General features: G+C 40.4%; 1 protein-coding gene across 2 annotated transcripts in view; it reads left to right on the top strand.

Annotated features, from left to right (window-relative positions):
- The window catches only part of dpp6a (dipeptidyl-peptidase 6a), a 232,245-nt gene that overhangs the window by 5,584 nt on the left and 204,234 nt on the right, over positions 1 to 22,427 (top strand). Inside the window, exon 1 of one of the 2 annotated variants that reach the window (XM_041065384.1) lies at positions 12,543 to 12,618. The exons of the other annotated variant lie outside the window; for it this stretch is intronic. Within the exon in view, the coding sequence (XP_040921318.1) occupies positions 12,568 to 12,618 (51 nt within the window). The 5' untranslated portion in view covers positions 12,543 to 12,567. Of the gene's footprint in view, positions 1 to 12,542; positions 12,619 to 22,427 lie in introns of those variants that run through there. 2 annotated transcript variants of the gene reach the window in all.

The raw sequence follows: 22,427 nt of genomic DNA, 5'->3' as shown, positions 1-22,427 counted from the left end.
CACTCCGACTCCCACACTGGAGTCTATGGAAATGATCATTGATTTTTTTTTTTTTTTTCTTTTTTTGCACCCTTGGTAAAATGGCAGGAGAATGCCTGTCTCAATCATCTGTACACATTGAATTTCTGTACTCGATAGTGTACTGTAGTTAGCAGTAGTAATCTTTTTCTCATCCTGATGACTCTGGAGGATGTGCCATGGCATTGGTCGAGCTGAACTCATTCATGCTATACAGATCAGCCTTTGCAGTACCTTTTGCTTTTAAAGTTGCTCTTTCACGCTGATCTCCACATTAAAGCTGCCGTCTGGCATCGATGTAACCAAGACTGTCTTGACTCTATGTCTGGAAAATACAACTTCTGCCTCTCTGTATTTGTATGGGAACTTGTTTAGAGTGTACACAATGAAATTACATTTGGAGGCACATCTGAGAGTTCTACCCCTGTTAAATGAATAATGCAACACACATGCAGAGATTTTCTCACTTTTAACACCAGTAGGTGAAGTGTTTTTTCTTGTGTTGCAGATTGCTAATTTTGCTGAGGTGGCATTTCTGTTTGTAATAACCTACTGGTGTGCGCACTTAATCATCAGGTGCTGCTCTCCCTGCTTGAGTTCATACTACAGAGGAAATCCTTGAGGAAACAGGAGCTTTATCACAGTATGCTAGCCTGGGGAAAGCATGAAAAAAAAAAAAAAACAGCATCCTACTTACATGCAACACATTCAAAGTTGAATGCTCTGTTGGTATTATTTGGCTGCAACAACATGGCCGCATCTCTGTGTTTTCGCGGGGATGATTGACACCACAGGGAGTGTAATTGCATGAGTCACCGAGACCTCCTTGGCCTTTTGAGTGAGCGGTTGGCTCTGCAAAATGCTTGGGTCATGACAGCCCATCTGGTGGTGTATCACACGCAGTCAACAAGGCCCAATGAGACAAATGGCGCCACAACAGTAAACAGCCACTGCTGGTTGGAAGATAGACACTTGAGCCATATCTAAAATCACAAGCACATCCACTATGTGTCCCCAGAGGCATCAGTACCCATCAAACCAGAGTGAAATTGCTGCATCCAAAGTATCTGATGCTGTCACAGCCTGTCACAATGGATTGTACCACTTCTTGTACCACGTTTACGGACACGTAATGCAAATGAGCCTTTTTAACAAAGACGAGTTTCAGTAAAATATTGGAATGTTGTGATGTGCTGGAGCGGAGGGCTGCAGGTCAGGTTTAAGTTTGCCCTCTGCTGGATGAAAGAGTTCATGATCTTCAATGCAAGAGTCCCACTCCTCACTCAGCAAAGTGAGTTAGTGCATAATGAGGCAACTGAAATGGCAAAAGCATTAAATTAATGATTTCTTTATGGCGAATGTTTGCATTATAAAGAGTTTAGTTTTAAGTCTGTGAAGCATTTTTTAAATGGAAGATTTTTTTTAGAGTAACTGCAGACTGCTAACTGACTGTAGCAGCAAAAAAAAGGATTACAACAGTTTATAGGCTGCAGTTTTCTTCATAAAGTGACAGTCTAGCATCGTTCTACAGTCTAACAGAGGCACAGTGGGACTTTCCACCTCATCGTGTAAGATAGCAGGACCTCAGTTACTCTAAATAAACCATAATTTTAGCCATTTTGACCCCATGTTGTTTTCCTTTTGCATGAAAGGGAATATGAAAATAAAGAACAAAGATCCTTTGTGTTGTATGTACTCTCACTGGAAATCCAGATGAAAAAGAAAGGCCACTTTCTACTGCTGCAGTCACACTGTTTATCCTTATATATCCTAAACCCACGCAAGAGCGCTCAGGGCAAACTTATGTGTTGAATGGCCTTGGTCAGATATCCAGAGAGATGTATACAAATAGCCATAAGCCTTCATATGTTTATTCTGCTTGTTTTCTCTGCTCTGCAGAAAATTTTTCACCAGCGTTGTTTTAGAAAATGTCGAAAAATGAAATATAAAGAGCCTTCTGCAGTATCGGTATTTGTGGGCCCACAAAAATGTATGTACTCGCTTGTAAAAGTTGAACTGCTCTAACAGGATTATGGATCATGATAAGTAATACAGCAGTTAACGCAGTGACTGGATTCTTCATTTGTATCAGTACAAAAAAAGACTTGAGCAATATGATACATAATGAGCTGTTAAAAGTGACAGTTATCCAGTGTGACAGACTTTTAAGACAATTATTCACAGTCTTCCTGGATGTGTCACTTTTTCAACACGTCAACATGTCAGTCCATAGATTGTCAATGAGAACGCGCACTGAATATATTATTCCAGGACACTGATCTGCATTTATTTCCCCAGCCATTCAACCTTGGTTGTTTTGGAGAGATTTGCTCCTGATGATGAACCTGTTGCTACCAATTAACACACTGTTCAGTGTCAGACCTTTTCTCTACCCTTTTCCTATTTGAGAACCTGACCTCACTACAGTATTTTAGTGTTTTGAGCTGCTATTTCTCCTCTCTGTCATGACTGGTGGAGATGTGGCTGGCGCTCTTTTAATTGCATCATCTTGTTGCACCCTCGTCCTCTGCAATGGACCCCAGGCGTCTTTTTAAGGAAACGCAAGGGCTCTTTAGAAAGCTGGGAAAAAACCCTTTCTACTTAGACTTGTTCTGTGGAAGCATTTTTGGTAATTCCATAATTCTTCCTCTTCTTCATTATAGTCCCGTATAAGTGTGTTCCAGGGAATATCTAGGTCTTTGAAATCCTTTTTATATCCCTCTGCTAAGCTAAGGCTTTCAGCAGTGAGCTCTTGAAGACCTTATGTTAGCTCCTGGTTGCCCATGTGTGTCCCTGCACACTGACATACGCTAAGTAACAAAGAAACCGTTGAGTGAAATCCTTTAATTAGAATCACTTCACTTAATTTCAGGTGAAAGCATGTTGGCTTTGTGCATGCCTTGAGTGTGATCACTTAATCCGCAGCACGCTTGGAACCTCCCAATTTTAAGGGGTGGTGCACGATCAAGGAGTTTAACTTTCCCAGTTTAATATAAAGTAGCAGCCTTTTTTTGTCCAGATTTTGTTCATTTCTGTGCTTTAAGAATTAAATGGTTTTCTTATTTTAGGCTACAGGCGATTTATTTTTTTAATTCAAAACATTTGAAGAGGTTGTGATGTATGTTTTTATTACCTAGACAAAATTGTGTTAAGACCAGATTTTGTGTCACTAAATGCCTTTAAATTGACAATACAATAACGCAGAGATTTTCATTACCACCTTTAAATGTGAATTTAAGCCCCTCTATATGTGCTGCGTATAATCATTTGTACTCAGGCAGTCATTTAGCCCTATTTGGCCTGATTGCTTGGCACTCTGTTGGCTTGGCCGTGACTTTACATATTGTTTTCCAAGCTCTGTCCTTGTCTCACTGCATTTCCAATCTCCAATCTTTATTGAAATGTATAGCGTGGCCCTGCCACGTCCCATTTTCATATAACTGGTGGAGGCAATTTTATTGACTTATTGCAAAAAGCTGGTGTATAACTGATCTCACAAGCCTCATCTGTCCCTGCGTCCCTGGCAGTTAAAGCGAGATGATTTGTCGTGTTAACTCCCATGGTGCTCTACATTGCCCTAAAACAAGATGCTGCTCCCCTTGACAATGAACACTCTCCGCCTGAACATAAACAACAATTTTATTGTGCTCCACTCTGTGAGCTTCCAAATCAATGCTTTGTAAATCATCCTCAGGAGGCATGCAAACACAGATCCATTCTGTGTAGCCAAAACATCTGTGGACACAATGGCACATTAATACAGATGGATAAAGAGCACAAGGCCAATGCCGTGAACTGTCAGCCAGTAATAATAAAGAGTTTTGTGGAAAAATAGCAGAGAATCAGAGAGATGAAGGGATCAGTAAAGCCATCAACCATCTCTTCACCTTAATTCAAAACATGAACTGTCATTAAAGTTTAACAAAAGCATAATTCTTTCTGATATTTCACTACTGCTGAACCTCACCTTGCTGCCTGTTTGTATTAGTTTTACTTAATGGGTTTTGTGCCTCCGGAGACAGTACGATCTAAAATGAGCAGCAAGCTGTAGACAACAGCAGAAAGTGGGACATATGTGCAGGTGCAGTGCTGAAAACAGCCTACTCAGCCTTGTCCTTTAGTGTAACCTGGTTTGGTGTACAGATACAGACCTGCAGTGCGTACAAGTGTGCTGTCTGTTGCATGATATTCCTCAGAACGCGGATGCCTCAGGGATAAACCGTATAGCCTCATTAACTTTTCTCTTAATGATAAAGTTAATATATGTCTTAATGAGTGCACTGTGGCACCAGCACTCTGGAGTTTAAAGTTAAAGGCTACTCTTTAAGATTTTCATTATGCCAAACCTCATCTTCGATACTATTTATGACCGTTTTTTTTTCCAGTATTAGTCATTCAGTGTGTTTGTGGTCTGTAATTGCCTCTTTCTATAATGGTTTTCTTTGCTAGTGGTGGAGTTTGCGTATGCATACACTGGACGTGATGCAGAAAACAAAAGCTGGTTCATGCCATGTTAAAAACAACGTTAAATGTAGGATGGTATAAAAGAAAGCATTGATTAATTAACTGTTGTGTTGAGTCTTCTTTATAAATGCAACATGTTATAGTTAATCGTTTCAGCCCATGGTTGGTTTGGGTGCACAGGAATTTGGGAAATAAGTTTATCTTCAGTAAATATGAAGCTACTGCCAGCTTTCAGTTAGCTTAGATTAGGATAAAGCCTGGAAACAGAGGGAAACAGTTAGCCTGACTTTGTCCTTTGCGTACCAGCACCTCTAAATCTAACAACCATAATTAATGTACAAAAACTGAAGTGTAAGAATGCTCAGTTTAGTTTTAGGGGGGGTTATCTGTTGGCTTGGTGCAGTAATTTGCTGGATGCATCTTGCAAGATTGAAAAATGAAAGACCTGGGATCTCCCTGTCATCCATCACTCAGATACCAACCCTACACACAGACATTTGTGGCACTACAGCCTGCAAGTCAAAGTGATCAAGGACATGATTCTGTTTTCCAGCTGCAAGCAGCAACCAAAATCAAAATGTGTGTGTTTCACAATACAAGATAAAGAATTTTGCACTGGAGTAAATGGTAATTGTTGCTTTAACTTAAAGTCCATAAGGTTTTTTAGATGGAAGTGCTTGTACAAAGGGTGTCATGCTTTTGCACCGTTGTATGTTGACTGACCATTGAAACCAAGGTCGATTTCTGTGTTTTCTTTTCGATATAACATGCGTTCACTTTTCTTTTCGCTTAATCAAGTTCCAGTTTGATGTAATATCTCTGCGGAAAGCGTCCACACATATCACACACACACATAGATCCAGTTTTACAGTGTTATTTATCAGACATTTTTCAATTTTTCAGGCGTGTACACACAGGCAGTGTGTGAAATGTGACACTAATTTGCATGCTGACAACGATTTCTAGTGAGATTACACCCAGCTGATTGATGGCCACGTTGTTGCCCCAGAAACCACCTTGGGCAATGTGATATGACTCTCCCGTTATCAGACACTAAAGCATATTCCTGTAGTTAATCTTCCCAAATGGGCGTTCACAGAAGATATCCTGCATCCACGGGCCTTGACTGGTAATGAAAGACAGCCTTTTTCAGTGGCACGTCTGAATGCAGCTCATTTCAAAGCAGCAAAAATTACAAAGAGGGTGACAGGCAGGAAGGTTTGCTGGCATGTTTCATTATTCAGTGATGGAGTGTAGAATCTTCCATATAAAATCATTGTACTGTATGGATTATGTAGGAAATTGGTGTTGTTCAGTTTAAGTGAATTAATTCTGCTGATAAATCATGATGTCAGGCAGTATGCAGATGCAATCAGGTGCAAAGCTTGAGAGGCGTGAGTGGACAGAATGCGTAATGGCTACTGACAGGTAGAGATGTTGTTTGACAGTGATTTCATTCCAAGACATGCTCTGAGAAAGGTACATGGATGCACAAAAAAGTTACATGTGAATGTCCACTTAGGGGCAACAGGCAGTTTCATCATGACAGTGCTCCAGCGCACCATGTGGTGTAAAGAAAAAATACATTTTCCACATGCATTTGGGTTATTCAGGCCAACGAGTCACACCAAAACACAGAGGTGCTGTAAGACCCTGTGGACTGTATGTCCCTTATGGATAAACATAAACCACCCAGGCATGTGCAGGGTGCATCCAACTCCACAGTACCATCAGTCAGCCTTAATGGTTGTTAGCATTACTGAGTACCTTGGTCTAATCGTTTTACAGTCTGTTGACAGTAGAGTGCGACATATATGTAAATGTTGATGAAGCTGAGATCCTCACAGGCCAGGGTGTTTACTATCGCTGTGTTTTTCCCACATTCCCATTCGCTGTGTGTGGTGTTCCAGCGGGAAAATACTGTAAAAGAACTGCTGAGAAAACAAAGACTTGAGCCGGTTGCAGATACTGTTATACAACACTGCAATCGACTGCTTGCTGAGCCCCTTATCCGAACTACAATCGTCCAATCAGAGCTTGGCAAGCGTAACTTGGCACGGCAGGTCTGTGAAGCTTTGGATTTCTCCACATGTTGAAGCAGTACTCAGCATTTAAAGAGTTTGAAGGATGGTGGCATATTTTTTTTCAGCCCTCCAAAAACTGAAAACACAAGAGCAGATGTGTAAGGAATGGATTGAACACTGTGTTAGTCTGCTCTAATGTAAGCTGCAACATTTCAAAGGGCAAAATCAACGGTTGTTGGTAGAAAAGAAATAACTGTTCACTGTTCACCAATGTCTGAAATACAGGAAGTGAATTTCCAAAATTACTGAGGCTTTTGAGCTGTAAATCTGCCCCAGTGTAAACACCATGTATGCCCTGATGGAATGAAAATGAAGCTACAGCTACCTAAGGGGGGTAGGGCTCAGCAAACAGTCAAATTATCATATTCATCAAGAAGGTATTTATTGACTGCAGAATTAGTCTTACCTGTCAATATAATGTAAAGGTTTAGTAATGAATAAACCTCTCAAATTTCCATTTGATGTTGGATGTCCACATGTGTCACAACAAACGATTAGGGCTTAGTGAAAAATGGGTTGTGCTGATGTATTATTATGTGAATCAGGGATAGAGTAGAAAATGGATGAAATCATTTACCGTTACTTTTAAAGAAGACAGCATCCATTAAAAGTCAAAATAAAAAATAGTTTGTGATAATTATACATGCTGGCATTGATTTTCCTTTTCCATACTTTCACTTTAAACTCGTGTTCACATCCTTTTGAACCACTCAAATGTGAGTTGTGAGGCTGAAGCCAGCTGCCGTGTGGTGGGAACTCATCATCCGTCCCTGAGCGGAGCAGAGCAGGTTAAAGTGATGAATCTGATCCAAGTTCCTGACAAACGCCTGCTGTTCAAGGCAACTGTTCCATTAATATTCAGATGTGCTTACTGGCTCCGTCGTGGGGTGGAGGAAGCAAAAGTCCCCTTAAGTTGGAAAATAATTATAGTAACTTTTCCATCTTGTGCTGCCAAGAGCTACTGAGAGAGGACTGCCTGTGAGATAGTACTACAGTTTACAATTTACTATGTGTCATGTTTTATTAGGGTGTGCTAAAGTCAGTGCATTTACGGAAAGTTTGAAACAAGGTTTGGTTTTTGCATAAAAACTCAAAGGGCTGAAACCGGGCTTTTCTATAGGTGAACAAAAATATATGTATATACCAGCAAACATGCTGACATTTTTCAAACCAAACACCACATTACTGCATGTTCTTTCTGGCTGTGGCTGTGGCAGTGATGCTGCTAATAGACCTCCTGCTTCGAGGCTCCAAGATTAATGTGCGCTTTACCGGTCTGTGCGCCATTTTTTCTCCTCTTAAATTCATTAGTAGAGATGGTAATGATCTGTCGCCTTGACAGTCCGGGGCAGGGAAGGTCAACACAAACCTCTTATCTAGATTATGGAGCTCCCCACCAGCAGAGAACGGCACCCAGCATTTTCTGAGATGTTTGATATGTAAATCAGCTGATGGTGCACCTACTGAAATATCTGCTTTTTTAAAAAAAAAAAAAAAAAACTATTTTCTTTAAATTATACACATCAGTTAAAGACAATTCAGTTTTAACAACAGAGGATTTAGAGGCAGTTGTTTGCATGCAGTTTAGTTTGACTGTGATATTGCTTACAGTAATTTTAAACCTCTCTCAAATATGGCCAGTATCTCTCAGGCTGTCATTAAAACAGCAAGAGACAACGATGACAGCAGTGTAGAGGATATCACGGTATCAGGTAATTAAGTTGATAATGAAACCATCGATTTGTCCCGCGAAGGTCTCGGTTGAGTTTATTGTGCTGGATGACTGCCGTCACCAAAATGAAGCTTGTTCTCTGGACTCACTCCGCTGGGGATCCAGGCCAATCAATTCTGGATTTGTGCAAGTTTTAATCACTTTTGTTTAAAAGGTTTCTAGCTCGTCAAAGAGTCTTGGCTTGGAATGGGCCCAACCTAAATACTCACAAACACACAATCACAGTGAAGACACATGCACACAGTGATATAATGTGAGGTTTTTTTCAGTTTGGCAAGTTTGTGGTTAAAACAAGATTTGTTTTTCAAGACATAACACAGGAAAAAATAAACCTTTTAGATGTTCAGACTTGTCTTGTGCACAAGACTGAAGTAATACACAGTAAGTTTCGGATTTTATTAAATGCTGGAGGCATTACCATACCTCTTAACGGCCACTAGGGAGCAGATAGATTAACTAAATGGACGTGTACAGGCCCAGTTTTAGGCCTCTTCAGTGGATAGGTTGATTTGTGCTCCACTAAACCATTTCATTTGAGTTCTGTCTTGTAGCTGTCAGTGTTTCTCGTAGTCACACGCACTCAGCAGTTAGGTTGTTCCAAGAATCTGGGAGAACTTGCCACAGTTCCTCTGTGGATTTAGTCTGTCTCAGTGTCTTCTGTCTCCTCATGTAATCCCAGACTGACTCTGTGATGCTGAGATCAGGACTCTGTAGGGGCCAGACCATCTGTTGCAGGACTCCTTGTTCTCCTTGTCACTGAGAATAGCACTTTATGACTCTGGCTGTATGTTTGGGCTCATTGGATTATTTACTGTACTCCTGTACTATAGGTGGGTAATTCCTCAGATCCATAGAGAAGCTGAAACAAGCCGTAACTTAATCTGTGTTATTAAATGCGTCTGATATATAACACAGAGAAATGTAATAGAATAAACTGAGAAAACATCTGCAGGAATGTTAATGTGATTTATGTTCCCCCACCCTCCTGTTTGTGTTTATTTTCTGGCCAGACATGTATAAATGGTGTTGTTGTATAGTATATTTTGTGTACTTTCTACTGAAAGGTTGCAGATAGTGCTAAAGAAAATTACAAAGACTGTCAGTTTTTCATGCACTGTCTGTGTAATGCAGCAGTTCATTTCTACCAGCCGTTTATTGTGACTCTCCATGTTGGAGTTGGACAGGAGCCGTCCACACTCAAGCAGATTTTCTCTCCCCAGCAGAGCTCCCATGCAGCTCGGTAGCTTTGGCTGCTTTCTGCTCTGTGACAGTCAACTGCCTTTTTTATTTTGTGGCACACTAACCCATCCCTCGCCAGCCGTTTTTATGCATCCACGCCGGCAGTAGCAGTGGCTGGAGGCATTATGTTGTCAGGTTGTCCGTCCATCCGTCTGTCCCATTCCCATGAACACGTTATCTCAGGAACACTTTGAGGGAATTTTTCGCTTTTGGTCACAACTCAAGAATTCATATGCAAGTTCTGACAAAATTTCACACAATGATGAAGGGATGACATTTTATTTCCTAAAGGTCAAAGGTCAACTTCACTGTGACATCCTAACGTTCTGCAAAAACACTTTGCTGGCCATAATTCAACTAACTCGGGGAGATTGTGACCATATTTCATATTTGGTCAGATACTGAGTTGGCGACACTAATCTTTGGTTCCCACCTTGAAACTGTGGTGATTGTATCATCTTCTGTGATCTGCTTGAAGATGTGTGTGAAGCATCCATGTTGTCACTACAGATATCAAATGGGTCTTGACAAACATGGATGTAAACTGGAACTTGACTGGTTTGCAGAGGCACACAACCCTGAGGCAGTAATTCTATTCTATGGGAGTCTTAACATCAGGCTGCTGCTGCCTGCTTCTGCGTGACCAACATTGTTGTTACAGATGTCCTCGGCCACCACACCTGTACATGATAAATAACAACTCGGCAGGTGGCTGATGTGTCTAGTAGGGAAATAAACAACATGTGAATTCAGTATTGCAGGCATAGTAGAGGCCGGCGTGTGGTTGAGGGCCGTTTATGTGGCATGTTTGATACATAAACCCTGATTAAATGTGGCGCTATCAGCAAAGCATAAAGCTGTTGTGTGCAGGAGCTGTATGCCAGGAGCTGAAATTATGTTAGGTTATCGTTTAAGCGCGCCTTTGACAGAAGAACTCCATGGAGTAGTTATGAAGAAAATCAGTAAAAAAATGCAGACACAGTAATGAAGCCGCTCAGCCAGCTACCTGTCTTTGCAGCTGCTGAGTTCTCCCTCTATCAGCAGTCCAGCTGGAGTCGAGGGAGCCCAATGCCCCCATTAGGATGTTTTGACAGCCTTATCCACAGTAATTAATACCAGGCACTTTTAAATGAGATTTATGTGAGACATGCTGTTTGCACTTCCCAGTTGGGGAACCTGCTCTCAGTGAACTGCTGCTGTGAGTTTAGGACACTCAGCTGCCTCACTGCATCATCAGAGTACAGCTTGTTATTCAGTACAATAAACACTGAGAGTCTAAATTCAGAGGATACACTTTCAGAGTGATATTGATTTATAAAGCTTGAGAGAGAGAACGAAGGCAGCCTTCACCGTGAAAGCTGGTGATAGGGCTTGGTCTTAAATGGCTCTATTTTAGCTTAAAAAAAAAATACATTAAACTTTATACTGAAAATCCAAAATACGAGGGACTTTGGAAGCAACCAACATTTTCAAGCACATCTTCCAGTGTTTTCGAACAACAGTCTAAAACCATAAACATATTTAATTTACTATCATGTGTGACAAGAAAAGCTTTCAGAAGCAGGGCCCAGCTGTTTGGCTTTTTTGCTTGAAAAACAATTAAAATGATGACGAAGGTTTTTATCAAAATAGTTGTGGATTCATTTTTCTGTTATTCTACTGATTGTTGCAGCTTTATCAATGACACGTGTAGATAATGAGTTGCAGCCTATTTTAGGCAATCCATTCTTTAAAATTGTCTCAATGCATAGACATCTATGTAATTACCTTCCCTTCATCTACATCTCCTTTGTGATTTGTTATTGACACCAATAATGGAAATCAATAAGGCATAATGACTTTTACCTGGGGACCTAATGAACCTTGTGCATTGTTCATTAAAATTCTTTAGTACTATTTTAGATGGGTAAAAGAAGACATTTTCAGTTATGAAGGTTGCAGGTGTGACAAAATGTGTTCGTGCTCTTCCCCTCAAATTTTGAAACTTGATATTTGGTTTTTACAGTATGATTCAGGTGACACCAGGTCTTTGTGAGGTGTAAGTAAAGCAAATATTATATGTCATTATATAATATTATATTATTGTATTATATTATAATATGTCAGACATCGTAAGTTGGAAATTGGAGTTGGAAAAGTTAATAATGCCATAAAACTGTGTTGCAGACATTTGGCCGTAGGTACAGCTGAGAATGAAACGTTTTAGGCTTTAGATGAAAAACACCAAGTTTCTAAAGGGCCAAACATTTACAGCACATAAGGGACCTTCAGGAAGCTCACCATAGATCCTCACAGGCTCTTGATGGATAATTCTCTTTAATAACCATGACCTTTAAGGTTCAGTGTTTATTACACGTAAAAGTCCATCATTCATGCGAAAACTATATGTGGTCAAATGAATGGGAAGATGCGCGCACCTTATGTTCAGGACAGCAGTGTTCCTCATTATCATATTATCATGCGTGTAAATGTACAGCTGATAACAGCTGAGCTGGCGTCAGGCTTTTTTTTTTGCACGTTACTGTCTGTGGCCATCATCGTTTTACGCGCTGTCCATCACTGTAAATGATTCCTTGCTCCGGTTGAGACAACACGCACCTACTGTCAATTCCCCAGTGACGAATGTGGAAGAAGGATTTTCAGTTTCTCCGAAATTAACAGAAAAAAAGAAAACTCAGCGCATCTTCCATGCAAGAGACAGCGATGATCTCTATTGGTTCATAAACCACTAAAACTTATCACCCTCTTCGCTGGCATGTTTTTTTTCCTGTGTGATTTGCCTTTTTGAATGCAAGAAAGGAAGGAGAGCGCTGCCGATATACATTTTCAACAGTACACCGAGGAGAGCCCACGTTGTTTCCCTTTTTCTTTTAATCAGTCCATTAGGTTGTAAGCCCACCCACTTATGAACTGGCTCACTACCTAAGGGTCTGGCTGCGAACCGGTGGGGACGGAGAGCGGATAGAAGCTGTCCAAAAGTCCACAGATTCAAGCTTTCGGAAGCACATCTGCACCGCGGAGGGCGGAAAAATGAAGGAAAAGAGTCTGATTGAAACTGCAAAAATGCAGGGCAACGTAATGGTAAGGTGGCGTTTGATTCGTACGTATTGCATGACGCCGATCAAGTGATTTCGTTCCTCATTAAATTATTTTGCAAGTATCTCGTTTCCTTTTTCCACATGCGCTTTGACGCGCGTCCGAAGCTTTGAAATTTAGCGTATTTAACGTTTACCTCTGGAGTTTGCATCTGATCTGGCGCACTGAGGTGATTTCTGATAGTTCACGCCCTGTTTGATTTTCACGTGATTTCACCGATCCGTTCTTGCAAGTACAACATCTATCGGAGTCAGTGAGGAAACGAATCACGGTTAAAGGAGTTGGAAAGTTTTGACCTGTTTTGATGGGGCAGATCATAATGATTGCTGAGGTTTGGCTTTATCTCCTTTGCCTCCCGAGGCTTCTGAGGGCAGAGGTAACCTTTTGCCCAAGGAGGGTCCCATTAATATTTTACTGCATCTAAAGCTGCGAGGTGCAGGATATATTATCCTGGCTGCCCTTCTGCTTGGAGCTGCAGGCAGCTATATGGACCTATGTATGAGGGGAGTGAATACTGAATGTTCTTTGGGACTCTTTCAAATATTAAGGGCCACTATCATGACACTTTAAGGCTTTTGATTCTTTAAATGGATGATTTGGGGAATATTATAGTTCACTGTGCATTAACACATTATTTCATGCCTTAAGAACCTCTGCTGATGTTATCTTAACACGTGTGACTCACTGATTGATCAGACTAACTTTGTTCCTGGGCAGTTTAGTTTGATGTTAATTTTTCGATTCTTCCCATGATTGCTTTCATTTATAGCTGAATAAGCCGTGCTCTGCAAACACTCAAGGCCATTTTGGAAGATGTGGGACACAGCTGTGTGGAGTCAGGCTTTTCTAAACGGTTCCTTCACCGAAGATGGTCTTTTCCTCCCTGTGGCCTTATTTTGTGTGAAGATGTGCAGAGTGTGTTTATCTCTTTTATTCCTGCATAATGAAAAGTAAACACGGTTGTTTATCATGAGGATTTTGGTCAATTTCCAAATAAGTAAGTAAAGCGCCGAGTGAGACATAAAGTGAGTATTTCTGTGTAAGCTGGCAGTTGTGCAGCAGTCCTATTTACATTTTACCAAGTTTTGAATGTCGGGTAGAATCTGGAGCCTGAAGCAGTTGGTGTGAAACCAGCTGAGGATATGAGATTCATCAGAAAGAAAGGAACTGGATTTGCATTCTTGCTGAGAGTTAGCTGAGATTTATACCACTCTCACCTCTGTTAAATATGAAGCTACTTCCCTAATGTTCACTCATCAACATGTTATAACTTGCTTGTTGGACCTAGGTGTGTTTTCCAGAAGGTAAAAATATTGTTCCCCGAGTTGGAGCAGTGGTCCTGCAGGAATGCAGTGAACATACAGTGAAAATGCACCTGGCAAAAAAAAAAAAAAAGACCTTCATTACACCTTCACCTCTGAGAGCAGTCTGCTGCCAGACTCCTGACAACTGTTAGTCCAGTTTTGCCTCCTCAAAGAGATCTACAACCTGTCAGTTCGGTTTGCTGACTAAATTCTGCAGGAAGTACACGTGTTTAGTCCATAACCCGACCAGGTGTTGTTGTAGCTCTCTCAGGTCTCCTGCTGTCCCTCAAGTACATTCTCAGCTTTCATTCTGTGTATTTGGATATTGATTGTTTCCTTTGCCTTATTGCTGTATTCACAAGCCTGCATCTCTGACTTCACTGTTTGATTTATTGATCCAATTGGCTGTGAAATGACTTGATCTTCAGGGTTTGATTTAGCAGGTGGTACAATGGAAAATACATGACAGCAAAGCCGACAGTGTACTTTGGCTTCAACATGACAGGTTTATTGCTTTCTGCACAATAAGCTCATACTCATGGGACGGAGACTAACTGTAGCGTCTCAGTGGGAAGTCCTCTCAATAACAGGGAGAAATCTGCACAGCGTGATTTCTGACCACCAAACATGACGGTTGGACAATGTTGTTGCCTGCTGGGAATTCTGTCTGCAAGTGAAACAGGTAGTACTTGAAAATGGGTGCCAAAACAGCCTCAAGGTGTTGTGCCTGCACAGGAAATTGCAGCTAATCAAGTCTGCATTCAGATGCCTAAGGGGTAATGACAGTAAAGATGTTACCATGGGATACATAGGCTATTATCTCACCCGTTCAGTTGCGGTGCAGTGTGGGGAGCGCTGTATGCTTGATGTCTGCAGATGTATGAGCTTCTGGCACAAGTGTGAGACCAATCTGAAACAGCTCCAACGCTTGTTTCCCATCTCTCTCACTCTGTTTGTGTCTAATTGTTCTCTGACATGGCAAACATGCCCCTTCAAGGGCACAGACGGCGGTGTTGTTGAACAACTAATGATTTGTTTCTCTGGGCTGAAATGAAAAAGAAAAGAAAAAATATATAATTACGAACTGTGAGATTTATCTCTGCAAAAGAGGAGAGGCATTCAAAAGGCCAGACCAGAAAGGGCCCTGTCCAGTTCTCAGCTTGAGTAAACATTGTTGCTCCTCCAGTGACGGCTTCTGTTGTCTCATTAACTTCAAAGTCTGTGTGGCTGCGTGACACAAAAATTCGATTTAAGCTGCCTTGACTTTAGAAGTATTACAAGGTCAGCAAATTATTATTACCATACTTTTGAATATTTAAGCAAATGTCAATGCCGTGTGATAAAATAACAAAGTCATCTGCTGAAGTAAATCATCCTAGAATCTCCAGGTCAACTGTTATACTACCATATAATCTTATTAGTTATATTAAGATTGCAGCGAGACCAATACAGAGTTTTTGAGGCGCATACTGATTTATTTGGGAGTAGCATTTATTTATTATTATTTATTTATTTTCTTTTTTTTTTAAGAGCTAAGACTGAGAGACAGATACTGAGCATTTCACAGTTCAGTTCAAGACAGTGCTAACTGGTGGAAAAACTGTGAGGGTGAATTACCTTAAACTAGTTTAGTTTAAATAGTTTTGCATTTCTGCACTTTCTTGTTACTAATCAGTCAATTAATACAGATATATTGGGAATAAGTTAGTATTTACCCTGGTTGATTTGTTGGTCTAGCTCTAATAGTGATTGCTCTTCTACCAGCACATTAATGTCATATTGTAATGTTTCTGTGTTTATCCAATCCTGTGTTAGTTGATGTTTAAGAAGTGCTGAGTAAGATGTGCAAAATCAGTGTCATTATTGTTATAATATTGATAGGGCTGGGTGTAATTTGAAAACTGTCAGTGTACATTCATAAGCCGAGTTTCAGTACTGACACCAAAACAGTGCTAAGTTTTCAATACTTTAGTGCAACAGTGCAACATAGAGTCATATTGTCACAGAATGATTTCACCAAACCTCATTAGAATTGATTAACTTGACTTGGCAATATTGAATTTATGCTCAGCTCTATAGGAAAACCTCTAAAAACTCACAAAAGAGATGGTCAGAACACTACAACCAAGGCTGTCGTTCTTAGATGGTGAACAGCTGACATTTCAAAGATAAGGTTATTCTACCAGACAACAGCGATAAGCTCCGTGTACAATCTGTCACCTTTATTGAAGATCAGCCTAATTTGCTGCCTGTTAGGTTTTCCCTTGAGCACAGACTGGAAGCAGATGTGGCCATGTTTACGCACTGCTTCTGTTTTGCACGTCAAACAGCTGTTTGCTGTATTACAACTGCTTGTGCGCCTTCAGGCTGATGCATGCGTTTTGATGGAGGACCACCCTGCGTGATTTGGTGCTCCACTGCACAGTTAATGCCTTTTCAATACAAACTTCATGGCTGCGGGCCGACTCGTAGGTATGTCAATAGCTCACCTCACTTGTTTTCATGCCTGGCCGTTTCATACCACGTGAAGAAGAAGTGAAATCACAGCACTGTTTGTCCACCTCCGCATGCATGCTGCTTTATTGATTGCTGTGCAATGCCTGCTGCACCCTGCTCCATGATTTTCCAGACATCTGGTATCTGTACACCTGTTACCCGCTGTCTTGTAGTGAGTGAGTCAGCATTACCATCATAGCTCTTTTGACATTGTTATTGCTGCATTCTGAGGCTTTGAAAAACATCAAGCAAGGTCTGAAATAAGGTGTTACACACTGTAGTACAGAAATTCTTAACAGCACTGAGATGGAAAGATAATCTGTGCATGGCTGCTAATTGATTCATTTCATTATTAAATATTGACTTTTTTTAAATTAATGGATCAGTTGTTGATATAAAACAATGATACAATGATACAATGATATAAAACAACATACAGCAACAAATCCCAGGAAAAAAACAGCAAATGTTTGGTGTTTTTACTTGATAAATGACTTTTAGTGACAATATGCTGTGGCCTCTACACTCTACACTAATCATTGTATTTTTATAGGTCATACAATTAAGACAGATTCCAAACAAATAAAAGACTGTCACAAATCTACATGGCACAGTAAATAGTGTTATTTTGATAGCGTTGGTGAGGCTGTGTCCCTGTGAGCTGGCCATTCATACTGTCTGTGCATACTTGTGGGATATTTATGTTCTTGATTGGGGTCAGGTTTTTTGCAAAATCAGAAATGCGGGAGCCTGGCGCTGAGAGACTTGATTTATACTGACCTTTATGCAGGCCACAGTTTTTCACTGCACAACAGCAGCATTTCATTAGGCACACTGGAATCCATCATACTGAGTGTTTCCCCTTTGGCTACATTTGTTTGTCGAGCAATCAAGCGAGGCTGGCAGATGGCTCGAGTTATCAGCTTTTGCAGCATAGGAGCTGAAATCTTACGAGAAGGGTAGTTAGTTAGATTTTATTTTGTCTCGTGAAGCCATCTTGTCTCGTAAAACAGACTCTTTTTGTTTTCTGTTATTTTGCTGTTTGTTCATCCATTTGTGAGATGCAGAGAAGAATTTAAAATAAAAGCACAAATAACTGTAATTGAACATTGATGGAGTGGCTGATCAATACTAGTAATTTAAAGATCTCTGTCTGACGTTGAAATGTCTAACTTTCAAAACTCTCCTTACAGCCTGTTCTCTGTTCCAAAGAAAAAAAAAACACACTCAGTGTGTTTTCACAGTGACCCACAAACAAGTGGGGGCTTGGTTAAAAGCGAACAGCTTTTCAACACATTTAGTTCTCAAACCAACAAAAGCAATGACAATACAGTTTTGTTATTAATCCTTACAATTGTGTATTATTCCTATCATTTATCTCTACTTGAATAAACTATATTAAACTCTGAAAATGTGATTTTATTATATGAGACATTTGCGGGCAATCAAAATGGAAAATACACTTCACTTTCTTGCCATGAGTTAGATGAGAAGATTGATACCACACTCACATCTCACCAGTAAGTACTAGGCTGCTGCCATTGGACAGAGCCAGGCTAGATGGAAACTGCCCACTGCTGTTATGACAGATTGATCTTCTTTGACCGCACCTACAGTGAAATATTATTTCATCTCTTATTAATTCCATTGTTATTGTTATTATTATTTCTTTTTTGTCAGCATTTATTCTTCAATTAAAGCAAGTGATGTTTCATTCTGCCTTTAAAACCTGCTAAGAATAAATCATTTTGTTAGTTTGGGTTTGCCTGACACGGTTTGCTTCAGTTGCTTTTAGACCCTGCCAATAGTAACATGCCAGAGAAAACATTGAGTAATTGCGTTGTTTTGGCTGGAAAATGCAGCCACTCAAAGGCTTTCTGTTCAAAATAACTGTTGTTGGCAATCAAACCTGTACTAGTAGAAACGCACTGTACTTAACTGTTATTGTTGCTCCATTTATTTTATTCATGCCAAGGAGATGATTGAATTTCTTAAACCCGCTTCAGTGGCATCACACTGTGTGCTGTGTTTTGGTTTTTTACTGCCTCATGCATGAAAATGTCCCACATAAACTCCCTGAGATATTCAGAAGGGTTTTCACTCACACTTGTGCATACAGTATCTGTCGTCTCTGTCTGTTGCACCCTCTCCCCAGCCCTGAGCAATCAATCACCACTTAGCCAGCCTGCACCATGCTGAGTGCTCCTGCGAAATAATGAGTATACAGTAGCTGAATATTTCATACAACCCGCCCCATTCATCCCTACATTGTTTGCATCTTGAGATTGAGGACCCGTGCTAGTTAAGGTCTGATTGCTGCGATGTTCGTCTTTTATGAGGAGATGCAGTAATTGGGCTTGTTCAAGTAGCCGTGTTGATTTCTTCCTTCTCTGTTTTTTATGTGTAGTTATTCATCACAGGGAAACTGAGATAGTCCCAGTGTGCTCAGTGAACACTCAGTATGCAGTTTATGAGTGACACATACCCTTTTCACAAGGTGCACTGATGAGGTGAATCCAGACAAAAGCCATTTTAGCTTATTGATTTATGTAATATAGAGTTGTGAAGGAGGAGGTGGACAAATAAAGAGCCAGAAGAGCTGGAGAAATATTTTAAAGGACCGCAGCAGTGGTTTCCACGATTCAGTATACTCTTGATATCATTATCACCCATTTCCTAAAGAGTGCCATTGGATTGTAAGGAATTTCAAGTGCTAACATGATCGAAATCTGAAATATACACCATTTGTGCTAGGCTGTCATTGGTCCATCACACTGGACAAACATCACAGAAATGCTATGTTGAGATTTTGGACCAAAGTGGTGGACCGACAGACCAGCGGACTGACATTGCCATCCATATAGTCATACTGCTAGTATAGTTAAAAAACTCACCTTTGTATGATAACATTTGTTTTTTTGTTTGTTTCCACTGGTAAACCTCATTAATTCTTGTTTTTTCAAGGACAGTTTCCCAAATACAGTGAGGTGAATTTAACAAGAGGGGAGAAGGAAGGTAGGCAGGCGGGACACTGTTTGAAGGTCCCTGCTTGCATTTAAAAGTATGGACCACTTTGAAAAATTTATTGTAGGTATTTTCAGATATTCTCCAAGCAATCTGAGTCAGCCAGAAAAGTTTACACTCACGATCCCACTCTGCAGATAAAGAAATCCAGAACACCGGGAATAATCGAGAGATGCTGTGAAAAACAAAATGCAAATTAGCCGTGTGTTGTATTAAAAGCATTGCTGTTGTCGGAGTTTACTGTATACCAGTGTAACTATTCCAGACAGTGGCTTCTCACAGCAATTACTACATAACCTTGACAAAAATAAAGGTGAAGAAACATTCAGCATGATGGATTACCCGTCTCCAGCAAGTTTCAAGTTTCTGCAAGTTGATTTTCATAAAGTGCTCTGAAATTAATGGAAACTGCCTGCAAGGAAGAAAATTAATCTAAAAGCATATGGTATACTTTGGAGAGTGGACAGCAATAACTGTATGTGCAATTTGTAGCTAATGGGGTAAAACATCCAAAACCATCAGTATGGTCCCTTAAGCTTGAACTCAGTTTAGATGTGGATTGTGCAAAAGGCGATGTAACATTTATGCGATGTAAAATTTAGGAAATATTTTGTGTAGTTTGTGAATTTGGGTTCTGAAAGTGCTCTGACAGTGACCTGGATGAGCAGATATCACATGATAAATGGACTGCATTGTGATCAGAGGCTTAATCAGCAGTCTGTTATGTGATGCCAGAAGTGTATCTCCCGTGTTTCTCTTACAGCAATTATCCTGAGCTACAGTGAGAGGAAGGGTTTCAAGACTGTGAAAATAAAAAAATGGATAGTCTTTTAGCTTGTCTCATGAAGGCCTGTTTCCTCCCCTTGCAGACGAACCCCGCCTTTGTGCTCTGCATTAATGATGATTTCCCTCAGTAACACTTATTAGGACTCTGACATGATAAGCTGGTTTCCACCACTTACTCATGACACTGAGTGTAATTGCATTTCACAGGTAGACTGTGTGCACAGAGAGAGCAAGCAGATGACTCGAAGACTCAATTTATCTGAAATCACTACATCACTACAGTGTTTACCATTTTGTGAGGGTGTGGATGTGTGTAGTCCAGATGTTTTAGGTATTGATAGATGTAGATTCATACTGTAGTTAGGGTAGGTAAAATGAGATGTTGAAAAGCTCTTTTAACGCTTTAATAGCGCGTGAAAGCAGGTAAACATGAGATTGGTGAATGATAGCGAGAGGCAAAAGAAGTGAGACAGAAAGACAGACTGACATACAAGGGGGCAGATGGAGAAGGAAAAAAAAGGTTCAGTTCCAAGTTTTTAACTTTCAGATTGGACCACACAGCCCAACATGATGAGGGAGTTTGGAAACCTATTACAAACTAAGCTGTGGAAAACAATTCGGCCAAAATTCTGACAAGATTAGCTGCATTCTGTCAGACTGGGCAAATAAACATCTCTCTCACTCAGACACTGACTAGAAAAACAAACAGCAAAAGGTAGCAGAAGCGGCAAGCTTACAATGATGCCTATAAGGCAAAGAGTGGCAGTAATGAGAAGTAATGGGAAGTGGAAAGTTCAGTTACTCAAGTATTGTACTTAGGCACAGGTTGTTTGATTTGTCTTACCTGAAGATATTAACAGAGATAATTCTAAAATGAGCCACTGTAAAATGCACAGCATCTAAACACAATTCATCTTGAGAATCTTTTGCTCTTTTATGTAGTTTATCTGCTGTAGAAGTGTCTCACGTAGAAGCTTTATGATTCGCCTATAGGACCATTTTCTCTCTGCTTTTTGCCATCAGGCAACCTATGATTAATCTGTGCCATTTGAGTCCTGGCAGAAGAAGTTGGGGAAACTGCAGGCTAGAATTCTGGGTAATGGCGTACAAGTCGCTCTAACAGGGTTCTCTCCAGTCTCCAGTGCAGCGGTGAGGGCTTTGTGCATGGTTGTACACAGTGAATTCAATTAGCCTTTTTGCTAGTACTCTCTCAGAGTCCTGTCCATCTTGTATGTAAGCAGCTTCTGTTACAAGTGTGACATCAGACAGATGTCCGGCCTCCATGTTCTGCACTGCTGTTGTATTCCCTGTTGTGTGGCAGAGGTGCCATAGGCAGTTCCCCGGTTAGAGTGGCTGTCTAATGAGATCATTAAAGCTACCCAGACAGAAAATGAAAAAGCACCTGTTGTAGAGGGGAATGTTGTGTATTCCCTAAACATTAGAAGAATATTACCTCACGGTGCACTGGGAGAACGTTCTGCACTGCTAAATTAACTTTTGTGCATCCATGCCTTGTGTAGCTGATATATTATTAATTATGATATGGATGTTAGGGATTCATTTGAATTAATTGGAGGCATCTTGAATGCCTCCCGGACTGCCATTTTCTCTACACATCAGATATAACACTGAGGGCACAATTACGCCATGCAGGTTGAAGCAGGTTTTTTTTTTTTTTTTTTTTTCAAACACTGGAGAATTTTAATTTGATTTCTTCAGACAACAATAACACAAAAAAAAGATTCAGCTGTCTTCCAAGTGGTGTGGGTCATTAGGAGCAAGAACATAATCCCAAAACAACAACGATGAAAGGCTTCAAAATGTAACGTTTGATGGTTATAAGCAGACAAACATTTTGCATCTTATAGCCAGCAGTTACTCATGCTTGCAAAAGCTGAAATGCAGCGAGGGAGAGCGTAGAGTCAAGATGAGGTGAAATGCATCCTCAGCGTAGAGAGATACATTTCTTTCGAGATTTATTATGACTCCCGCCTGCTGCCAGAGCCTGTAACTTGGTGCGGGATTGGTACATAAAACAGCCACAGTGAGTCAAAATAGGTGAACACAGTGAACGTCTTAAGCAAATGTGTTTAACTGATGAAATTTTGTAATAAGGAACATAATCAATACCTCTTAGCTGCATTGCTCAAAAGTATATGTGCAAGTGATAAACAGTAGGTGGGG

This window comes from Toxotes jaculatrix, chromosome 20 (genome assembly GCF_017976425.1).
Source record: "Toxotes jaculatrix isolate fToxJac2 chromosome 20, fToxJac2.pri, whole genome shotgun sequence".
Taxonomy (NCBI): domain Eukaryota; kingdom Metazoa; phylum Chordata; class Actinopteri; family Toxotidae; genus Toxotes; species Toxotes jaculatrix.
Note: the sequence above shows the minus strand (reverse complement) of the source record. Positions and strands in the feature narration are given on the sequence as shown.